Raw genomic sequence first — 25,836 nt, 5'->3', positions numbered from 1 at the left:
ATGGTGGTGGCCGGATGAAAAATAAGATAGAGGAAGGAGAAGAGTGTTTTGTAAATAAAAAGATGATTATACCCTCATGTGCATTGCAAATGAGCTATTTAACGGCCAAATTTAACAGAAGTTAGTGTCAGGGGCTTCTGGCAACGAAAATGAAAAAGACAGGGACCAGTTGCAACGAAAAAAAAACACATGGATCAAAATGCGAATATGACAAACCACAAGGACCATTTAAAAACGACACTAAAGCCAAACCATATACGTATCAAGTTGCAAAGTCTTCTTAATATGTTTTCCTACCTGTTAATACTACTCCGTTATTTTTATAAAAAATTTTTATCACGATTTGTGTTGCATCCCCGTAAGCAAAATCAAATTCGAACACTATTATTGTTGGTAAAGTCTGATACCACAAACAAAAACCATTAGTATTAGAGATTTCACAAAAAAAAAACTCGTAACAGACAGTCAGTCCTTATGAATGTGCGGAAGTGGGAAATGAGTAGGGAGGAGGGTAAGAAGAGGAGGGGGAAAGCGGTGGTGGTGGGAGGGAGCATATCAGGACTATGCACCGCCCATGCCCTGCTGTCAGCTGGGTGGCAAGTGGTGGTCCTTGAAAAAACCACATCTCCACCAACAGGAAGCCCAACTGGGGGCCGGCTTAGGGCTTGATCCTTTATCGGTAACCATTCTCGGTTCATGGCTCCCTCAACCTCAACTTCATCTTTTTACCTTGCCCCTCACTATTGATCAGGTATATATCTATCTATCTATCAAATTAAATCTATATGTATCTATTTATATACAGTAGTATGTTTTTTCTATAATTCTCATTTTATTAAAAATTAGAGGTACTATATTAATTTGATCATTGACATTTTCTATGGATTTTGACCATCTCCAACCATTACTCTGAAAATCTTTCTATTCCTTACTACTTCACAATTTTGCATATATTATATAATCGAAAAGTAGTTTTAGAGGATGAACAATGATCTTCTGTATCTAGAGGAAAGTTGAATTCCTCTATAAATTTCTCTACCATTGGAGACAGTTTTTGGTCCCCCCAGTTTTTGAATTCATATATATATATATAGTGGTCACATGCCCGCGCAATGCGGCGGTGTGATGGTGACGGTGGCACATGTGGTGGTAGTGGTGGCGGTAATTTTGTGGTTAATAATGTTAAATTAATTGATGCAAAAGGAGATAGTGTAGTTATTTTAAGAGTTGAAAGATGTATGTTGTAAATAATTTCATTTAGGGTATTATAGGTAATTTAGGTTAAGAAATTCAAATTAGTATATAAAGGAGATGAGTAGTTTGGGTAGATCAAATTCTGAGAGAGGTCAAATGCTTTATAAGGTATATTTAGTAATTTAGAGATAGAGGAGGCTTAGAGAACTCATTGGAGATGATCTTAGATTGCGGTCTAACCAGGGATTCACTGTGACCCTTTCCAAACACTTTCCGTGGCCACCCCAAGATGTTCCTAGTGAGGTTCAATTCTTGTGAGGACATCGGGATGTAATTATACAAGGAATGTTTTTAATGAGTTGAGGAGTATGCCTTACAGAATGGGTAATGTGAATGACTTGGTTGGATCGGTGAATAAAATAGCTAGTCAAAAAGGGAAAAAGAATTTAGGAGTGATAGTGAACAAGCTGGTTCTGGGAGCTGCAGTGTACTTCACATGGCAAGAAAGGAATTTGAGGACATTCAGAGGTAAAGAAAGGACAAAAGAGACTCTTCGCAAGATCATAAGCGACAGTGTCAGGAACAATTTAATGTCATTAAAAATCAGGAAGACGGTGAATGTCATTAGAAATGCATACATTTGGGATTTGAAGTGTAAGAATAATGCTCTTATTGCTGCTTGAAATATTTGCATTTGATTCTGATGTATGGCCAAGTAGTGTGTGCGAATTGGAATAGTGAGCCGTGAAAGATGAGTGGTCCTCTTTAAACAATACTCATGCTATTGTTTGGATAGGCTTGTCTACTGCTGTATGCAAGTCAGAACTGTGAATTTGTTTGAGATTGGATACATAGGAAGTGCATGACTCAGTTTGAATTTGATGTATTGCTTGGAATTGTCCAAGTTTAGTTTTTGCTTTATGTATATATCATATTTGCTGTCAAGAGGGGTGTGTGGATTAGTCAGGATTGTTGGTTATTAATGTTACCACAAGTAATGTTATGGTATAAGGAGTTCTCTAGGAAGTCAACAGTGCATATACGTTTGTTTTTTAGAATATGTCGAATATACCGTACCTAAAGTCTGTTTTTTTTGGTGTAACAGAAAGTAGTTTTGGCATATATGCATTTAGAAGTTAAATCAATGGAGTATTATTTTGCTTATAGAAATAGGTACAGGGGTGAGGTTTTCCATTTTTAGGGTAACCCCAGGAAGGTGAGTCCTTGACTTGGATATTTGCTGCCAAATCCCGTTACTTTTTCGGAACCCTTTTCCTTGCCACCCCAAGATGTTTACCTAAAGAGGCTCGAACTTGAGACCTCTTGTGAGGTCATCAAGACGTCTGCCCACTAGGCTACCTTGGTGATCGTTATTATTTTGCTTACAAATTAGACCTAATTCATCAAAAATTCTTTAGAAGGTGATAGTTTTTTACTTTTTTTCTTCTTCACAGAATCACGCTACTGACTCAGAGAAGAAGACCAGTCGTGTTTTGACAAGAGACATGAACTTCAATTTCAGGGCTGCATATTGGTCTGACCTCCACAGTCTCTTATACAATGCACTACCTCCGGATATACTCTTTTGGGGTCATCTTTTTCAGTCTTTTTGTTTAATTGATGACAAAAAATCTGTTAAGGTTCAAAGTAAAGTTCTTCAAACAGGCAAAATGGTTGAGGTTGTAGGTGATCTGTTAGTGGCAGCAGATGGTTGTCTATCTTCTATTCGCAAGACATTTCTCCCTGATCTTAAATTAAGGTTTGTATATTGTAACCAAATAATCGTTTGTTTCTAGCTTTATGTGTTTAATAATGGGGGGTAACAATGATGTAGGTACTCGGGTTACTGTGCTTGGAGAGGGGTGTTGGATTTGTCTCATGATGAAAATTCAGAAATTTATGTTGCCCTGCAAAAGGTATATGACGATATGGGGAAGAGCCTATACTTTGACTTGGCCTCTGGAACTCATAGTGTATTTTACGAGCTTTTGAACAAAAGGATCAATTGGATCTGGTACGTGAATCAACCGGAGCCACAACTAAAGGTGATTACTTTTTTTAGAGAAACTGTCACTAGATAGTTGTTGGAATAAACATGATTCGATTCGAGTGATAAAACATTCCAGATCGTCCTGGGGAACCTATAAGAGCATTAAGCATGGTTGCTATTGATTTTGGGTTCCCTAAACAAGATGATTGAGTAATAATGAGATGATAAATTCGGCTGGAGTTATGCGCGAATTAGAGAGGAAGACATACACACGAATTTAGTGAGGGTATTATGTTTTTGATTAGTGATTAACCTAAAGTTAATGACTCTCTATTTATGATGAGAGCATTTACACATTCAACCCCTCTGGTGTTTAATGTGTGTAACATTAGTCCTCATAGTTCCAATCATCTAATGAGAAACCCTATAGTATGTCTTTAAGAGTAAATACGCCCATTATATATTTACTAGACGTAGGGATTTCAGTTATCGTCAATTATCATATCAGGAATGATACATGATCAGTGACGGTCACACTAACGTGGTTCCATCAATAGTACCCAAGTTTAACATCTGTTCCATGTAGGTCTGACACTGTTTTTTAAATAAAATTTTGGCCACCCAGGTTTTTTTTTTGTTTCAATGTTGTGAAATTATATAAAAATACGACCTGTAACTACATGGGATGCCGATTGTGTAAGAGCAATGACATGAAAATGTTAACAAAAGTATAGATGACTGTCTATGCAAGTATGGGGAAAAAAAGTACTACTGCTTTATTGAATACTTGATGTGAAACTTCTCATAGCACTCAACTCCCTTTCTAATTTGTGCATTTGGCTGAAATCTTTAGGGGACATCCGTTACTATGAAAGTAAGCAACGATATGATCAAGAAAATGCAAGAGGAAGCAGAGCAGGTTTGGGTGCCTGAACTAGTAAGAGCCATAAAAGCAACCAAAGAACCATTCTTGAATGTCATATATGATTGTGATCCCTTAGAGCAGATTGTATGGGACCATGTGATACTTGTTGGAGATGCAGCCCACCCAACAACGCCACATGGTCTACGAAGCACAAACATGTCTATATTGGATGCAGCGGTTTTAGGTCAATGTCTGGCGAAATATGGAGTTGAAAACTTAAGCAAGGGTTTAAAAGAATACGAGTCTATTCGAGTGCCCACCACCTCAAGGCAGGTTCTACATTCAAGAAGGCTGGGTCGGATCAAACAGGGTCTGGTTTTGCCTGATAGGAACATTTTTGATCCAAAAACTGGCACTCCAAAAGAATGCAGAGAACTTCAACAGAAATATATGCCTGCATTTAACGACATCCCTTCTTGTTTGAGTGCGATAGCTAAAAGAGAATATTACTCCAACCTATAAAAAGTTGTACGCCTATTTTGTATATTCATTGACTGAGTACATATAAGCGTAGAAGTTCATCCCTTTATCAAGGAACAAGTAAGGACTAAGAATATAGCTAGTACCCCCCCCCCCCCCCCCCCCCCCCCTACCCCCCCCCCCCAATAAATGTACTATGCTTGACAATTGACAAATAATATGGGCATGCACTTCCCAGTGTTGGCAGCGGAACCTCCATTATGGTGTATTGTGTTTTATTTTTCTTTCTAATTTTCTGTTTAATGCGTCATTATTTGCTATGAAATATACTTCACAGCAGGATAAATTTTTGAATAATATGCAATACTTTCCAATGAAATTGCTTCTCCATAGTTAAAGCTCTAAACTATAAAGGTTTGTGTTTTACTATAATCACAGTTGCATTTAGCATTTTCAGCTAACTAGTTTATATACTGCAGGCATTTTGTGCATTGCCCAAAATCCACATCATTTTCAGCTAAATAGGTATAGACACGCTCACACACACATGTATATATAAAATATTGGCTTACATTGCCCGTATGTTTACACGAGACTAGACTAATATTGTATGTATCAAATACAACAAATTCGAGGGCATCTAAATAAGGATTTGGTTTAACATATGCATTAAAATTGTTAGTATATCAGTTTAAATAACACCTGAAAATAATCTTCAAACATACTTTAACACGAGTTAATCGTAATACTAATTTGATGATCAACAAAATCCTTTACTTAAAAATTATCCATTATAATTGCTCCTTAACAAAAAAAACTCACCCCCTCCCTTTCAACTTTATATGTTTGAAATATTCAAAATGCCCTTATCAATACAACTAATCCTTTCTATGAGCCTACTTTTTTTTTTAAACGGCAAATTTGGATCACTGACGGATCACTGGAGTATCATCGTGTCACCAGGGTACCACCCAATCATATCCCCATTAGACACTAATGTCAATACACCAAATCAAGAGAAAACTCAATAAATATGAGAAAACCCCATATGTGGGTTTTTTGAACCCATGACCTTATCGTCACTAGGCCTAGGCTATTAAAAGGACTATGAGCCTACTTAACACTCAATATAAGATAAATAAACTTTATTTTTACTTTTTGCCGCTACCATCATTCCGTTACATCGTGCGGGCGTTAATAAATCTAACTTAGTTTTTTTTCCAAAAATTATTTTTAAGTTCCTTAAAGAGGTACGGTTTACAAAACTGTAAAAAGTTGTATTTTTTAGAAAGAATTTATAACTTCGGTTTCAAAAAATATATGAAAAATGGTAAATCCTTCTAAAACAATAGCTTAAAAGTACTCCTAACTATTAGATGGAGAGACGTGCGAAAAAATTAGAGAGTGAGATTAGCAAAGAAAATTAGTAAAAAACACGTAGATATATTTTAAGGTTTTTTAAAAGATTAGTATTTTCCAATTTATAATGCAAAACGAGTGTAGAATATTTACATTTTCGCATAGAAGGATGTCTAGATCTTTATTGGATGAAGAAGACGGCATTTCCCTAAAGTACGAGAAATTCAGACAACCAGGCAAGAATGTCAAAGCATCACAAAATTTTATTTTATTACGAGTATCATTTTAGAAATAGAGACAACACAAAAGACATTCTTGTAAGTTGTGATGCTTTAGGGTGTACTTAACAGGATGCTGATAAACAATATCCACCATCATTACAACAACACCATCCAATATCAACACTAAAGCATACAAAAAGAACAAAAATAAACAATAACAAACCAGAAAATAAAAACTACAATCCGAATACCCCAAAATCAAAAGATGTCCATGAATACCAAGATGCACTCTGCAATCTTGTTCCGAATTTAACTCCTAAAACTCACACATACGACATCTATCTATATCTATATCTTTACTTATAAAAAAATAGCCTTTTTAATTTTAAAAATGTTAGAATGTTACTTCATGAAATATTACAAAAATACCCTTTTCTTTTTTCCTAGATTACTTTCTTCTATTAATTTAATTATCTCTCCTAATATACCTAAAATACGCTTAATGAAATAAATTATATCATCAGTCTCTAAACTATTAAAACCACTACACTAATCATTATATCAGTTAAATTTACTTCAATAGCTTGCATTATTTGTCGCCATCACCACCTATCGCCGCCGTCACCACGACATTACCTCCGCCGTATTGCGGCGGGCAACATGCTAGTCTATAATAATAATAAATGATAATGATGGCCCTAAGGGCTGGGGTTGTCATTAATGGGTTAAATTACATGCATAAAAACTAGTATTTTATATATTAAAAATCACCCTCCTGTATTTTTGCATGATAAAGTACAAATTTTAATGTATCCAAATAATTTATACTGACAACCCTAAGGGCTGGCATTAACAAAATCCTAATCATATAATTAAAAAAAGAGGTTGAGGATATACTTAGCACTCCTAAAATCGTTTGTTAGGTCTAATACTCTCTCCTAATTACTCTAAATTTATATTAATATTTTTAAAAAAAGTCTTATTAATTACACTTTTTTGTTTTCCATTAATAATTTACACTTTTTAGCCCATAATACTTAAATTATATTTATTTCTAACCATCAACTTGAGAAGATTTTAATCATTTAATTAATTAAAAAAATGTCAACATATGAAATATTTTCTACAAAAAATTATTTCAAAAGATAAAATACAATATATGTATTCAATGTAATTTTGACTTTTCTTGACTTTTTATCTTATAAATAAATATAAATTTACACATATAGATATCAATGTCGCAAACATTACTAAAGATGAATATTAGCTTAAAAGTAAACATTATAAAATATTATAAACTGATATCTATAGATGTCGTATATTGGTATGTCCATACAATTTTGATAATGTCGTCCAATTTAATAATATATTAGATTATATTTTTATAAGTTATAAATGTTAATAAATTTAATATTTAATATAAACACAATATGAACTCTAGATACTTATCCCAAACACAATAATATATGACAATATATAACATCTTTATCCGAAACATAATAGGTTTCACAGAACACGAGACGATCACTAAACAAAACACGATTACAACAGATGGTTACTTAAATACTAAATCCAAATCAATATGAACTCCATTCAAGATTCATTCTATTTCTCAACCAAACAGGTATAAAATTTTCTCCATTTTTATATATTAGTTTTGCGTATTATGTTTAAAATTCTAATTATTACTTAAATCAAGAGTTTTAATTTTTATCAAAAAATATGAAATCAGTCTTATTTGTTATCTATTTATCATAGGACAATTGATTGAAAATAAACCTATTCGTGTTATGGACTCATATCACGAACAAAGACATATACTTGAAGGTCAAGTACATGATCACAAGTATGTTTAAATTTTTATTCTTAATTATCTTTCATAATAATATCACATTGTAAATATATACTATAACTAAAAGATTATGTTGGAGATACACTTGACACCTCTTAAAACTCTATCCTAATTACTCTAGAGCTCTCATTGTTTCTAGATTTTTTTATTTTTTATTTGCTAATTAAGTAGATATTTATATTTAAAACTCTATCATAAATCTCTATCTATCAAAACAAATCCTTTTAGATTTTAAAGATATATAATATTTTTAAAGCTCTCCCAATATTATCATATATACAAGTAAAAATTTTTTTTTTTTATCAATTATTCTCATTCATATTATTGTGCTCCTTCCTATCTGTTATAAACAAATTTAATTAAATAAATTTTCAACAAGAAAAAACATACGGTTTTTTTATATCACTTTAATTTTATATTTTCTTCATGTTTGTTTATTATTTGATATTTGTTATGTTATTGTAATTTTTCATTTCTTTTAAATTAGTTTGATGTCAATTATATTTTGATTATGCCTTCTTCTTCTGCTACAAAAGGGTTTATTATTTTAAATTTGTTTTGTTCATGTTTTGTTATTTTTTACTTGTTTTATTATTTATTATTTTAATATTTACTTTTGATATATATATTTTGAGACTATACGTCTAACATAAAGGTTTTAACCTATCATTAGGCTAATTAACTAAATAACAAATAAAAATTTCTATCTGTCTCAATATAAATGTTTTACTGTGCAAATATTTTTGATCTTTTATTTATATAACTCTTGTTGAAAAATTATGTCCATAAAACTTCCTTTTAAGTTTTAATCTATAATTTACATTAAATATTATGTAAGACAAACATATATATTTATGATTAATGTTTATAAAAGTTGACAATTCAAAGTTTCAAATAACAAAAGAAAATAATGTGGCATTCAATTCATCCCGATAATAAAAGAACATGCAATTGCAATTATATTTCTATAATACTTCTAAAAAAGGTACAAAATTTGACTAGCCGTTTAAATATCAAGTATTATTTTTATATTTTAACTTAATTAAAAGTTTTTTTTAACGTTAAATTAATTAAAGTTAATTGGTCACCCAATAAACACAAATAGAATATACAGTCCACACAACTCAACAAAAAACAACAACAACAACATGACCCAATCCTTGAGCAACTATGAGGGAAGAGAGTCTTACCTTTAATCAAAGGTTGATATGCTGCTTTCATAACTCAACAAAAAAATACCCTAAAAATTCAAGTCACCTTAACTAGGGATGGTAACGGGCCGGGTATGGTCCGGGTTTAAGTAATCCCGGACCCGTTTAAAAATCTCCGTCTCACACCCGGGCCTGGACCCGACGGATCTTCATTACTTATTAACCGTCAGGTAACAGGTTTCCCCATGAGTAATCGGGGATCCGTTAATGTTTTTTGTTTTGAAATCCATTAAATTATATTATATTATACTAATACTAATTACTAATTATCAATATATCAAATACAGTAAGAAATATTAGAATATACATGTAGCAGAAAACTAAAAACTACTAGTATATCTTTAATATTTGAATGTGCGTGCTAACATGTAGCAAAGTTAACCAATAAAATGTCAAATACTAATTGCAATCTGACTCGTTATATTTACATATACTGGAAATTTTGAAGCATTTGCATGTATATATCGTATATTAGCTACAAAGAACAAATAAATCACGAAAGCGGCATGCACAGACGCACATACACACTCTCATGAAAGCTAATTACTACATATATTATTGAACTAGTACTAATACCCGTGCGCGGTGCACAAATTGACTAATAATATTTATTTTTCATTTAATTATATTAAAGTTTATATATCTATTTGATGCATAAACCATGTAATGCAAGTTTAAACATTAATAAACTAAATAAGTTTTAAAAAGATTATAGCATATGAAAAAACACATAATCTATTTTGAAAACATAGAATTTGTTTTGTAATCGCAATAACAAACATCCCATAATTATTACAATTAAACTACTACTTAAGCATTGATCACTTAAAAAAATCTAATATAATAAGTAAACTAAAGTATTTGATAAATTACAACTACATGAAAAGAAACTTACTTTCAGCAGCTGCATGTGGCATTGTTCCTAACAAAGAAGGTTTTAATTGATTGAATTGAGACATACAGAGTAGTTGTTTCTAACTAAAAAGGTTCTTCGATATGAATCGATGAACGAAGATTATTAAATATTCAAAACATTGTATAGAATAGATTAAAAAAATAAAAATAGGAAAGATAAAGAAAATTATCTTCATGGATGAATTTATATTATTATTTTTTAAAAGATCGATCATATAGAATATTGTATAGATTAGAACATATGTTTTTGTTTTCATATAAATAATATTCACTAATTTAATTAAACGAAGATTACTAAATATTTAAAACATTGTATAGAATAGATTATTATAAAAAATATAAATAGAAAAAATAAAGAAAATTATCTTCATGGATGAATTTATATTATTATTTTTTAAAAGATGATCATATAGAATATTGTATAGATTAGAACATATGTTTTTTTGTTTTCATATAAATAATATTCACTAAATTAATTAATAATAGTTGGAAACATAATTGGATTAGGATTCTTATCAAAAGTACACGTGTCGATCAAAGATCTCGCCACATGTCGTTTCAAAAATACCACAATCTTGTTTTAGTATATTGGTAGATACTGTTATTTTAACACATATTACCTCAATTACCATTTCATATTTTTAAAATCCTTTTGGAAATAGAAATATATATATATATATATATTGGTCGGGTATACGGCTTTATGGGTCGGGTATGTTGGTTTACATCTAAAATTGTACCCGGACCCCAAAAAAAGTTATATATTATCATACCCATACCCGCCCCTATACCCTCATACCCGGACCCGGCCAAAAAATGTCGGGTTTCGAGTTTCCCCATTGGATACGGGTTTTGTTGCCATCTCTAACCTTAACTCAACACAAGATAAACCGTTCAACCACAAATTTATAATCGTTAGATCATTTTTGCTGATATCATTTACCTTTATTTTTAGAAAAATTTTAACTATTAATTATATTAGAATTAATAATTATATAAAAAAAATCTTATTAATTTTTATTTTTTGTTAGTAATTTTGGATGTAATATAATTGGTGGGTGTGTTGATAAGCAAACCATAAAATAAATGAAAATATCTATAAAAAAAAGTAATTTTTTTATACAAATTTCCTATTAATGGGAACCTATTTAGTTTTCTTCTATTTAAAATATCCTATTTTCTAAAAATTTCGCAACAAAAGGAATGTCGTTAGTTTTCAACAGCAGCCCTCCGTTAAATGACATGTCACCAATGTCACATCATCGTTTTTGCTTACATGACATTTGACTTTGACTGAAATACATATATAAGTATTTGTAATTTTGTATATACAGAAAAACCGTATCACACTTTCCGTTTCTCTCTCCCCGCTTTTTGTTTGTGTTTAACGGATGGTGTAATCAACTAATATGTGACCCAACAATGAAACCGGAATAAAATTTTTGTATATACAAATACTTATATATGTATTTCAGTCAAATCAAAATACCACGTAAGCAAAATTAAGGACGTGGCAGTAGTGACGTAACACTTAACGAAGAGTTGCTGTTAAATATTAATTAACGATGTTCCCTCTGTCGCGAAACTTTTAGAAATCAAATCCTTTAAATATACCAAAACTAAATATGTTACCTTTAATAGTAAAAAGGTTCCTTTATATAGATGTTTTCCTAAAATAAACGTTAGGGCGTTGGCATCGGTAGGAAGGTCGATGCGTGGTCATTGCGGCGCCACCACGGAACACCGCCGCCATCAAGCCACCACGCGTCGTGGGGTCGAGATGCGTGGTCAGACCACGCGGTTGATAATGCGCGACATACGAAATCGAGGTGCTTTCCAACGGCTTGTTTGACCACTAACGGCTACTTCCTTTTTTTTTGGTTTTAATACTTTATTAGTTTATATATACATATATACAACTCACAACACAAAACACACACACTACATTCACTTTCTCTTTCAAAAAACACACTACAACTCAAACATATACACAAAAATGCAATAGTAGTCGTATTTCTATTATTTATGTTATATCTTTTAAGTATTTCTAGTATGTTTTTTTTTTATTTGTTTTAAGGTTTCCAAGAATTATTTATGTAATATTTATGTATTTGAATATTTTTAGTTTAATGAAATTTAATGTTTAGATAAAATGAAAATTGTAAAATGAGTGGTCGAATGACAATGAAATTTGGATGAGTGGTGAAGTTGAGGTGACATGCTGTGATTGGTTAGAAGTGAGTGGTGAAAAAAGATATAGAAAGTGGGTTGTCAACCGTCTTATAACTTATAAGATGAAAGGTGAGAAGAACGCCCGTTAAAATTTTCATTTCCGTTGTTTATAACAAGTAAAATCATTGCTCTAGACATCATTATCGCTCTTAGCAAATTATGTACTCATTAAAAGCGTTTGACGTAGGTTATTCTGCTAAACTTTTACCCAAAACATGCTTCGTAAAACGATCGAGGAAAGATGGTCACTAAAAGCTATACAAGGTTATCAACATATGCATGACATGTGTCCACTCTCGAATATAATTTTTACCACAGAGTAATTTATAAGTGGCCCAAGTTGAATATTTAAAAAAAAACTGGAAATATATTTATCCAAAAAGAATATTTGCAGAGGATTTTGTTTCTATCTTCACCGAAGCCTATATTCACGGTACCACACACTCGTTATCCATATTTACTACTGTCCTATTATTTTCCTGAAAAATTCAATATAGTAATCATTATGATTTTTGATTAACATTTGAATTTGCTCAAATTATGTATGAAAGTGGCATGATAAAAATTCAAGTAGATAGGTGTAATAACATAACTTTGAGCTAAAAGTGCATGCCAATTAATTTAGTAACAGGATGAACATTAATTTAATTAGATGTGTTTTCATAAGTTGTATAAAAAGAGCGAATGACATATCAATACATATTGAATAACAACATGAAAGAGGTGACGACACATGAACCAAAATAAATGCTAAAACAAGGAATGAGATTCTGTGCGCTATTTCATATGGTATTTTATATATATATATAAATATATCTTGATAGTACGTACGTTAAAATAATAATAATAATAATAATAATAATAATAATAATAATAATAATAATAATAATAATAATAATAATGCATTTTGCAATCATAAAATGGATGAAAACAGTACTATGCTTTTGGAAAACTTTGTAACACGGGGTTGACAACCAAACAAATTACTAAAGGACAATGCATAATCTTGTCGAAGTCTTGTCGTGTAAATGTGACTCTCTTTTTATAATATTATACTGATCGATGTACAAGCTAAATTTCGTATTTGTATGGTCACGTACCACATACGGTCATTTTTCCCTTTCATTTCTAACCGGAAGTTTAGTCTGATGGTAGTCTTTTTAACTCTGGGTAGAACCGTGGAAATATATGCATCCCACCTTCCTAGCTTGTATCTCATTTATGACTGGATTGGGTATAATTGTTGTTGTTATGTATGGTGGTACAAGCCAACTTTCTTTTTCTAAGTATATATGTTGATATATCACTTTAGCGACTCTATTTTTTGTTTGGTCAATTTATGCAAGAATATCTTCATATAAATCAAGTAATATATTTTTTTATGGAGGCGGACATGATGGTGTTTTGCATATTAAACTTGCCTACAACTTCATTCAAATGTATTTGATGTTTAATAGCAAAATGTATATGTATTCGTATAATTCAATAATTGAAAAGAAATTGCCAATAGCGCTAGGAAAAAAGTTAATATATGCAAATAATGAGTGAACGCCACAAAATGGGAGAAAATGAATGGGGTCAAAATCAAATGATGATGATGGTCATGTGGGGTGGCCCTCTGGCCTGACCAGGTCTCACTACTGGCTCGACCAGGGTATATAGCTGCAGGTGCCCATGGTCTAGTATTTTTGGCAAACGGTCAAAGATATGTGGACCACCTTTTCCATGATATACTAGTATTAGACTATTCTTAATGGGGTGTTTTGGGTTTTTAAACTATCTTTAATTGTCCATAAATATTCTTTGCATTGTAGTTTGTTTAAAACTAAAGATTTTTTTGATGTATGTTCTTATCTAAGGGCATGCCCTTAGGCTATCTCCAATACTATTTTCTTTTGTTTGTATATAAATGTAAAGATATATAAAGATCTTTATATGGTTGGAGTTAAAACCAAAAGATTTTAAGAACGTGTAAAGGTTTTTAAAGATATGAAAGGATACGATGTGACAGCTCAAAGACGCATTGAGCGCGTCCTTAGATAAAAATATTCAATGTATACGTAGTTACATGCATTATTCATATGTTATGTAAACATATAAGTTTTATTATTCGTACATTAATGGTTTGTTTATATACTGGGAAATGATTAATCTTCTTAATAAAATAGTCTAAAAATCATTCCAACTATTGGATTATGACATGTGGAAAAATTAAGAGGCAAGATTAGAAAAGAGAATTAGTGGATACCACATGTCATTTTCTTATAGTGTTAGGGAGACTTTTAGGCTACTTTGTTAGGAGGATTAGTTATTTTTCACACACACACACATATATAGGGGGACAATCAAATAGGAACAGTTTTAAAATAAGAACACGGTTAGATTACTTAAAATAACAATGGTCTCTCAAAATCATGAAAATCATATTTTTGTTTTGTGTATCCATCTTGGATGCATATTTATTAAAATGATGCATCCAACCAAAAAACGTGATTTTTTCGATTTTGACGGATCAATGTGTTGTAAAACACTTAAATAATGATAATTAGTTATGCACTATGTTAGTTTTATGAACTTTTAATGCATCAAAATGATGTTTTTAAGTGTTATCACTATTCTTATTTTCAACATGTTCTCACTGGAGTGTTACCCTATATAAGTTAACACTTAAAAAAATCACGTTTTTGGTTGGATGCATCATTTTGATGAAAATGCATCCAAGACGGATGCACAAAACAAAAAATATGACTATTTCGATTTTGACGGATGAATGTGTTGTTAAACACTTAAATAATGATAATTAGTTATGCAACATGTTAGTTTTATGGACTTTTAATGCATCAAAATGGTGTTTTTAAAGTGTTCTCACCATTTTTATTTTAAAACTGTTCTTATTTGATTGTATATATATATATATATATATATATATATAACTTTTCAACTAACTTATAATTTAAGAACTTCATGTCTTTTAATCATAAGATATTATTTTGATGTGATTTTTTATAGAAGACTTAAAAAAAACACACTCTTGACTACGTACCATTATGTTATTTTCGTTTCATTGTATTAACTTAAAGTTGTGGTTAGAGTATTAAAAACCAATGAATGAATCTATATTACAATACATAATAATATGTTAATATGTTATATGTTTAGTAAGAGTTTTAAATTTAATTATCATAAAATTTCGGTCGAACTTATAAGCATAGTAGATGCAATGTCTTGTGATTCGGGAGTGTAAACTCAACATTTGGAAATCATGTATGTATTAATAATAAGTAACAAAGTAAAAAATGGAGTTAAAAAACGACAATTTTCTTAATGGAAAATAATCAAATAGGTTTATAATGTGTGTGTATACAATAAATTTAAAAAAACTTTAATTGGTTCTTTTTAATCAATATCGATCTACCCCCCTTTTGGCCTTTATACTCATCATGTGGTATATAAATTTTTCTATATTCGATATCTCTTAGATTAATATCTTGAATCACAGTATGACAAACACTTAAATACCATCTTTCGAACGGGAATGTTGTAAAACCTCTTTTTTTTTCCTCCTCATAAATTGATCCTATTGTATGAATACTTGTGACCTCCGAGAGTTTCACCCTTTATAAAACACATACCCAACCAATAATGAAACATTGCCGATGATTGGATTGAACGCAACTTAGAATCCTCTTCTCAATGACTCAATCGCAAGCATGGCTTCTTGCCACAAAGTGGGCTTTTGAATTTGGACATGGATCACTAATCGAATCCACGCATGAGCGAGGTTGGCAATACACTAAACGTTTATGGTCTAAATCTTCTAGATTCTTTTATAAGAGACTATAATGTGGTCGCTACACTTTTGTTTTGTTGTGCAACAAAAGCAAACCTTTTCTAAGGTCATGTGATTAAATGTCAAGCCAGATATGCTTTGACTTTGGATGGTCCTAACATGATTGGTTACTGCCTACACTATACAAGCTAGTATACATTTCCTATTGATTTAGCAGTTAAAACTTTATGACAGAAACTAGTAGAAGAAAAATATTTTATGATATCTGTTTTTCGAGTTCTGAAAATTTTGATGTTTTGCGTATCTATAAGTAAATTTATTATTCGTTTGTTTTTAAAAGTTATAATTATGCGTAGGTGAAAAAATTTACAAGTTGATTAACCCCAATTAACTTGCCAAAATTACTAATTTGGTTGACTCATCTATTATTAATGAAAAGTGATATTTGTATCACATAATTCGATAAATTTATCATAATCATGCATTAGATGTTTATACAATATGTTATGAGATGCGTACAATATGGTAAATTAATCCAATTATGTGATGTAAATATCACATCTCATTATGAATCGGCTAAAGCAAAAGAAGAAATTAAAATGTGAATTAAGATTGCCTTGACACAAGTTTGATACAAGTTGCTATATATAACATGATAACAGTTTTACTACAAAAGAAAAAAGAAAAAGAAAAAAAAAAAGCAATACTCGATCAACTTGTTGATCAAAATGACAATCTAAGACAGAAGTTGAGTATATAAAAGATATAAATCAGACCTAATATAGCATTTCGATACAATAAGCTGTCAGTATATTTATAAACAGTGACAAATAATAAAACATACACGAAATCCAAATAAGATCATAAGATGCAAGCTAGATATCTTTGACGATGTTCTATTTTGATATTCTTTTTTCAGAATATTTTAAAATTAAGCAATTAGAAATTCATAAATAAGTGGAATTAATATTATATTTTATAGGGTAACACTCCGGTGAGAACACTTTTAAAATAAGAACGGTGAGAACACTTAAAAACATCATTTTGATGCATTAAAAGTCCATAAAACTAACATTATGCATAATTAATTATCATTATTTAAGTGTTTAACAGCACATTGATCTTTCAAAATAAAAAAAATCACATTTTTTGTTTTGTGCATCCATCTTGGATGCATATTATCAAAATAATGCACCCAACAAAAAGCGTGATTTTTTTCGATTTTTACGGATCCATGTGTTGTTAAAGACTTAAATAATGATAATTAGTTATGCACTATGTCAGTTTTATGGACTTTTAATGCATCAAAATGTAGTTTTAAGTGTTCTCATTTGTTCTCATTTTAAGTTGATTCTCATTTGATTGCCACCCATATTTTATATATCTATATATATCTATATCTATATTAATAATATTAGTAACTACTTGTTACCCTAATCTCCCCTTTTTGGCTCTAATCCTCTCTCCTAATTAATTTAGCTCTTTTCTTTTTTCTTATTAAATAGATAGATATATTTAAAAATCTATCATAAATCTTTTCTTATCAAAATAAATCTTTTTAAATTTTAAAGATATATACTACCCTTCAAACTTTTACAAAAAGTTATTATATATACAACCTAAATAAATTTTTAATAATCATTTTTCAACATTCTTCGATCTCCTATGTATCTTTAAAAAAAAATCATGGTCATATAACTTCTCGACAAAATAAACATACATTTTTTTATATCACTTTAATTTAATTTTTGGTATGTCGTTAACATTGTTTGATATTGAATTATTTTGTTATTGTTATTTTTCAACTCGTTTAATTTATTTTGTTGTCAATTGTAGATTGATCATGTCTTTTTCTTCAACAAAAGGTTTTATTTTTTTAAATTTATTTCGCTCATTAAATTATTTTGCTCGCTATTTACATCTTTCTTTTTTGAATTTAGAATATGACATATATTTTGTTAGATGAAAAGAAGACATGTTGGTTCATATTGAAGATTTGAACCCAACACATGTTAATCACCAATTTACATATGTTATCATTTTGATTCCTTTTGATATGAAGATTTTTAGACTAACCATCCATCGACTATAAACCATATATAAGAGTAAGAATTAGTTGATAACTTGGAGACAATTAATCCTCGCTTCGTAGAGACGTAAATTGTTAATAACTTAAATTTTTATAATTAAACTTATAACAATAATAATTTTACGTCGAAGCCAAATTTAAAAGCTAAATAAGTATTAATACACATAACGTTACATCATTTTATAGCAATAATTATATTAATCTCAATAATGACACTTTCAAAAGAGGATATAATATTTTACGAACATAATATGTACGTAGCAATGATATAAATAGCATATTACGCTGATATATTTTTAATACAAATAATAACACTTTTATAACAATTAAAAAGCACAAACATAGCGTGTCTAACAATAATAAAAGTAACTTATGGCAATAGCAAGAACAAATAATGTTAATTAAATAAATTATGAAACAAAATTTGTGACAATAATATATTATTTTTATAAATAATGTTATTTTAATTTGATTACAATGATATATGTATACATTATGATTTATGACAACAAAATGTACTAACAATGAAGATAACATAAGATAATAAAAATAATGAAAATGCTAAACATATCCCTTAAGGCTTCACGTATAAAAAAAAGATTGTATATTTTCATATTGAAAATCCACCCTCTTAATTTTATGATAAGTGTACAACTAATTAATACATCTTAACGAAAACTCGACTTCGTTTAACAAAACCCAATAAATAATAACAAAGAGTAAAGCGGAAAAAGAAAAACACGAAACAACTTAACTAGCCTCGTCTGTCTACCAGTCTCTATTTGTCATACAAAATGACATATTCATATTAAATTGATATTTGTATAATGCATTTTATAATATAGTTATTTTAATGTTATAATAAATCTTGCATAAACTGATATCTAGTCCCTATATTATATAAGAGAATATGTTTTTTCTTATATGACATTTTTAGCTTTATGCTACATTAGATTTTTAATGAGTTGTCATTTTTTATTTATTTAAATTTCTATATTTATGTTGTCATCTATGATATTAATCATCAAATGTAATTCAATTAATTAATATTTATTTTTTTAATTTTTATATGAGATTAAAGATGTTTATATAAATTATACTATGGTTTTTTTTATTAATTCAATAATAGTTATTTTTTTCAAATGAGAAAATTTTGTTATATTATGTTTACTTTTTTTGAAAAGTATTTTATATTATATTTTTAAAAAATCATAAAACAGATTTTATATGATTTATAACTATTTATGTTTCATTAGTCATGTTTTAACATATTTGACGTGTATTATATATTCATAAAGTATAATTTTATCTTTTCATCCATCGTAATCTATCTGTCTTTTATATCATAAATTATGAATAATAATATAATTATCATTTATTATATTTTTTATCTATATTTTTAGTTAGTTTCATATAACATGTGGGTTAAATCTAGTAGTATAAATGTATAATATAATTATAGTAGTATAATTAAAATTTGTTAAAAGAACTGAAGAATTCCCGTAATACATTGTAACATGGTTATTTAAATAGGGAGTGATATATCTACAAAAACTTTTTATCATTTACAACAAATATATATATCTTATACTGTACAGAGTACAACTGTATAAAATATGCATTGTTGTGAACGGCTAAATGTAAATGTTGTTGTAAATATACCACTCCCTTAATTATTGAAATGCATATGGCGTACAATGTTTGACCATATTTTTGAAGACCGTGAACGATGATAAACAACTCGCGCGAAAGTTGGAACTCCGAAGTCCGAACGCACCATAAGATAAAAAATAATCTCCACGCGTCCTTACTTTCACTATTTTTATTATACATACAACTTACTTTAAATTGCATTAATTAAAGTAACAAGATGGAATTTCCCAGTCATGTACATCTTACAGCGTCTTCGTCTTCATATATCACCAAAGACATATTCTTATCAGTATTATATGATTATATCAGCTTTACATAAGACAAAGATATGCCAGCGCCCTTAAGACATTCGTAATGTCATGACTAGTTTAATGCCTACCACTTATACCACTAATCATTTGAACATCTTTACACACTCAATAAATAAATTACTTAAAAATACCACTTTCTTTAGAGAGATAGACTCGCCAAGGACATGTGGTGGTCGTGACACATAGTGGTGTGTGTCCGTCCTACTTTGAAGGACACGTCATCTTGACATATTTAGTAGAAGGGCCGACAGTCACAACCAAGATATAACACTAAGAAAAATAATTAGAGGGAACTGAAAGTTACGAGAACACAAAAATAACACTAAAAAAAATATATTTTCAAACAAACTACGGTTAAAACTACACTAATGATTGAAAAAACGGAAGGGCCCCGGGGCCTCTCAAGCCCATAAAGAGATCCGCCCTTGCACGTAGAGAACGGGCCAAGCACTGGCATTGTAAGAGCTCTAAGTGTGATGTAAAATATTTATTTCAATTCAATCAACAAATTCGTATTTAGTATATACAACATTTTGTTCAAACCTTTCACTTGCAAGACTCTAAACCCCATCTTACGGAACACACAAGGCAATTGACCATTAGAACAAATTAAGAACAATATATTTTTGATTGGAAAACGTAAATATTAAATCAACATCCAAACAATTGAACAAAGTCATAAAGATCACTTAATTTGTATTATTCAAGTTACAAATTCTCATAATCACTAATTAACTTAAATTCAGTAATAAAGACTAGTACCACTGTTAATCGATGCAACCTTACTAAATATAATCGACTAATTGGTTGTCAATTTTATCGTTCACTTATCAAGTTATAGACAGGTTTAAATTATTATAATTAATTGTTATTTGATCGTATCATGTTCAAATCCAATTATATATACTCATAGAGTAATAGACAAGCAATTGTAACCATAAGATCCACGGTAGTATCATGGTTGCTTCAACACATTATCTATATCTATACTATATTATAAACCAAATTCACTATTGATTTTCAACATTAAACTTAAAATTTCAATATTACATTTAAGTTTCTACAATGTACACATTCTATTGCATAATGTACCATACATTATAGCCACAATACATTAATAACTTTCACTACTTACCAACGCCACCACCAATCTCCACCGCCACCACCCGTCACCGCCACCACCTCCGCCACCATTACATCACCGCCACTGCCATCAACGCTGCAACGCGTGGATACTGTTCTCATTATATATAAGTACCAAACACACCTAGATCTTGAGTCTTGACAAAACGATAATCCTATTATCGTTGTATAGATTAGTTCACCAAACTAGAAACATATTTATGTTTATTAACAGGGGCAAATGTTTTTTATAATAATCTTAATTACATGTAGTTATTATTTATTAAATAAAAGAGTACATGCGCGATTGGTGGTGGTGGCGGCAACAGGCGATTGAAGGTGATAGCTCGAACGATTATTGTAATTTATTGATGTAAAGAGGTAACGTAGTTATTTAAAACTTAAGGGTAGATGTGTAAATTAAGTTCAAAAAGATATTATAAGTATTTCAAGTGAATATATTTATAAAAATGAATAAAAGGTAAGGACATTTTAAGGTTATCAGTTTTAATACTTAATTAGTTGATAAAAATTGGAAAAAGATAAATGTTTTATAATGTAATATATAAATATAGATAAGATGTGTAAGTTAAAAATGAGAATGTGTAAAAGTGGTGAAGTTACGGCATATTGATATGTTGATGAACCATATACCATATCTTGGAGTTTTTTGTTGTTTTCTTGTTGTTCATTTTTCCTTTGCCAAAAGTTTATTTACGAGAAATTCCTAAGTTTAAATCTTCATTGCCAACAAACTTGCAAATCCTTCAAAACTTGGACTCTATAAATTACATTTATATATTTAATTAGGTATGGTTTCTAACGCATTCGTTGTACTGTCCATTTCGGAAGAAAGAATAAAACACATTTTAACCCATAACAAAGCCAAATTAAAATTCTATCTTTAAACATTACAAAAATCCTATTAAAACAATGAAAGGTTTATGTGACTACATTATAAACCCATAACAAAGCCAAATTAAAATTCTATCTTTAAACATTACAAAAATCCTATTAAAACAATGAAAGGTTTATGTGACTACATTATAAACCCATAACAAAGCCAAATTAAAATTCTATCTTTAAACATTACAAAAATCCTATTAAAACAATGAAAGGTTTATGTGACTACATTATAAGTTACCTTGCCCTGGTTTTTATGTGACTACGTATATACTACTTTTTATTGCTTTTTAAAACTTATCTTCATTCTTTTTGTGACACTACATATGTTACGGTGAATATGATATTAACATGGTTGACACAACCTTATATTAATATATTTAAAAGTGTTTTTTAATGACAACAGTTAAATAACATTTGTCTTTGTTCTATTCAAACGTCGTCTTAACTGAAATTTTTACATCTTTGTTAAAAACGCATAAAAGACCTTACAAAGCCCCGTCAAATGGGATTTACAGGGATTTAATTACACATGTTATAAATTCAACTTATGGGATTTGTTAAAATAAAATGTGCTCCCGATGCTTAGTTAGTGTGCATTAGATGAAGTTTAAGTTTTTTAAAATAGAAAAATATATATTTTTGATTCATTTTAAACTAAAAAATAATAATAAAACTTAACTTGATTTAATGACTATTAAATGCACTTTTAAGAAGCGTTAATTATGTTTATCGATATTTTAAAAATCTCAGAGTTCATTAAACAGACATTAATTGATGTCCCGGGGACTTAATTTATTTATATAGTTAAGGGGTTTGCTAAATACAACCATTAGGGCTGTGTTTAAGGTGCATAAATTATTTGTATATTTACCATGAAAATCAGGGGGCGAACTTTTAATATAGAAGGTACAAGTTTTTTTATGCACGTTAAATACAGCCCTTAGGGCTGTATTTAGCATTTCCCGTTAGTTAACTAGGAGGAGCAAGTTTTTTTTTTTTAGGGCAGAGGGGATGAATGGATTACACCCCAATTTTGATGCGTCCACTCCGGGTTCGAATCTTGGCAATGTACTAAAGAGTTTGCTCTCCCATGTATAGATGGGTATAACATTGCTAAGGCCATTCACCACATTTGCATGTAACAAGATTCGAACTCATGACCTCCTAGTAAGAAAAACCACAAAGTAAAAAACTCTCTAACCACCGTACTATCACTTTAATGACAATTAGGAGGAGCAAGTTACTCGTAATTCATTTGATTTAATAGGATTATAGGAATTGGCCACAATATGTAACGATGTTGAGTTAAGAAGTGGGGGGTCTACCTTTCCGCTTTACGTGAACCCAGGCCGGTGCGTTGCAAATTCTTTCTAGGTCCTGTCAAATGTCAGTTGCATAATCCCCTCCTATAAAAAGCCCCCCATCTCACTATCTTCTCTCTCAATTTTTGTGTAGTGCCTGCAAAACTTTCATGGGGAGGAAAGTAACAACACACCATCTCTTCCAAGGTAGTCTCCACATATGTATTTTCTATTTCTGTATTTTCTACAAGTCAACTAATAGTTTCATAAGATGATTATTATCTAAGTTATACTTTGACAACTATATATACATTTATTAATCTATTTGTTTTCATAAAGCTCATCAACATTACTTACTTTGATCATAACTTATGTGTAGGAATACAATTACATGTGCATGATCATCCACACGAAAGAATGTCAATCCACAGGCCATTGATTGCTGACATTTTAAAGGTTGTGGCATTGGAGACGACGATTATAGCAAAAATGTCTGCAAATTGTATGTCATAGATGCCTACGGTGCTATCCTTACCTGAGCTTTTAGCTTATGTTTTCCTTTGTCTTCCATTTCGGTTTTTTGACTTGTTGCCTTTTCTTATTTTCTTGGCATATGTTTTCTTGACCTTGTAAGACCTTTTCTTGACCTTGTAAGACCCAACCATGTTTTTTGTTTTTCCACCTCTTGTCGTCTCTTCAACTGTAGTCTTTCTATCATCTTTTGTCATTCTCACCCAACTCATCTTCTCCTTCCTTGTCTATCCCTCTTGAGCTATTTCTACTGCAATTAAACTGAATTGTTTCAGGTATTCAGAATATATACATGTTAGCGATCTACATGTTATTTGATTTAATTAAGCTTATCTTCTCTAAGGAAAGAGATAAATGTAATTGATATGAAAGTTGTATGACTGCAGAATAAGTTCAATATCACAATTATCTTTGTGTACTATATATATTACATCATGTTTTGTAATTTTACGAGTTATTTATCTATTAAGTTGCATATACAGATTTGTCGAAGACATGATTTATTTATATCTTTATAATTTAATTGATACGCGTAAACTTTATACTTTGAGGTAACATTACTTTATTAATTATACTTTACATGACTTTGAGAAATCATTATTTAAATCAATAGTTAATTAACATGCTATCACATTCTGCTCGAATTGTTGAGGTGTAACAGAGTTTTTAAAAAAAATTAATAGTCTATTTAACCAACAAGGCAACAAATCTTAATATTTTATTAATTCAAGATAGTAATTTCATGCATTGAATTTATATTTTTAATAGAAATTTCATATTAACGTTAAAGACATTCCCAGATTTTAATCTTAGTTCGATCATTCGGGATGATAATTGATAAACTTCGAGGTTTTTTCATATAAATACTTGTAATTGTCCATGATCAACATCTTATCGTCTAGTTTTATGCAAGGTTCAACCATTATACTGTGAAAATTTTCTAATATTATTTCCTTACTGAATGTTCATAAAAAGTAATATCTTGTCATTTACAAAAATATATATGGATAGAAATAGTAGTGTATTGGCATGGATTAGGTAAGTTAATTAGTATTTAGTATAGCCCTGACTCGTCTAGGATTATGTATCATGCTCCAAAATCCAGATGACCATCTGATAGCCGATTACATCAATCCATTTCTTTCAAATCACATTTTGAATTGGATAGATTTTTTGGATTAGATAAAAATGGCACGCTATCATGCTCTATTATTACTTGGTTATTAACAAATCAGGACCTATAAGAATTCATTGTTCAACATTCCATATAGCTTTATTAACAAAAATGCTAGGTTTAAGTAACTTAATAATACTCCATCTAACTTAACTAGACAGCCAATGGTTGGTGGACTATTGGCTTGGTCTTAGACATTGAGGAAATTCACCAAAATTGCTAAAAAAATATATATAAAATATGAAAACCGTAAGTAGACACATAGAATGGAAAAGCTAAAAGCGCTCATTGATCACAAGGAACTTCACTAAGATCTTTTACGTCCAACCACTGGGTTAAACCCTAGTGGTCAAGGGCGTTTCACTAAACCTGCTATGCGGCCATACGGGGCCCCAGGGGAGTTTACTCCAAGGTCTCGAGTTCGAGCCTTGGTAGGTTCGAGCCTTGGTAGATTCTCCTCGACGGTATTTTGCAATTAAGGAGGTGGTCTGGTGAAAAAGGCTATTTAAGATCCGCTTAGTACGGGACCCTTTCGTTGTACGATTAGCACACATCATACGCGTCTGAGGTAAAATTCACTTGTAAAATATATATATATATATATATATATTACGTCCATAATGATTGTTAATATAGTCAT

General features: G+C 30.2%; 1 protein-coding gene and 1 long non-coding RNA gene across 2 annotated transcripts; both read left to right on the top strand.

Moving 5' to 3' along the window:
- The first annotated feature begins 326 nt into the window (after positions 1 to 326).
- Positions 327 to 4,683, top strand: LOC122585100 (6-hydroxynicotinate 3-monooxygenase). The gene is given in 5 exon segments (XM_043757195.1): positions 327 to 648; positions 650 to 751; positions 2,649 to 2,953; positions 3,029 to 3,239; positions 4,038 to 4,683. Coding segments are annotated over 5 exon segments (1,326 nt in total). The 5' UTR covers positions 327 to 474; the 3' UTR covers positions 4,572 to 4,683.
- Positions 4,684 to 23,533: 18,850 nt separating this feature from the next.
- LOC122585969 lies at positions 23,534 to 24,443 on the top strand. Its single transcript, XR_006321839.1, has 2 exons — positions 23,534 to 23,698; positions 23,871 to 24,443. It is a non-coding gene; the product is annotated as an uncharacterized LOC122585969 (long non-coding RNA).
- Positions 24,444 to 25,836: the final 1,393 nt, after the last annotated feature.

This window comes from Erigeron canadensis, chromosome 1 (genome assembly GCF_010389155.1).
Source record: "Erigeron canadensis isolate Cc75 chromosome 1, C_canadensis_v1, whole genome shotgun sequence".
In the NCBI taxonomy this organism is placed as follows: Eukaryota; Viridiplantae; Streptophyta; class Magnoliopsida; order Asterales; family Asteraceae; genus Erigeron; species Erigeron canadensis.
Note: the sequence above shows the minus strand (reverse complement) of the source record. Positions and strands in the feature narration are given on the sequence as shown.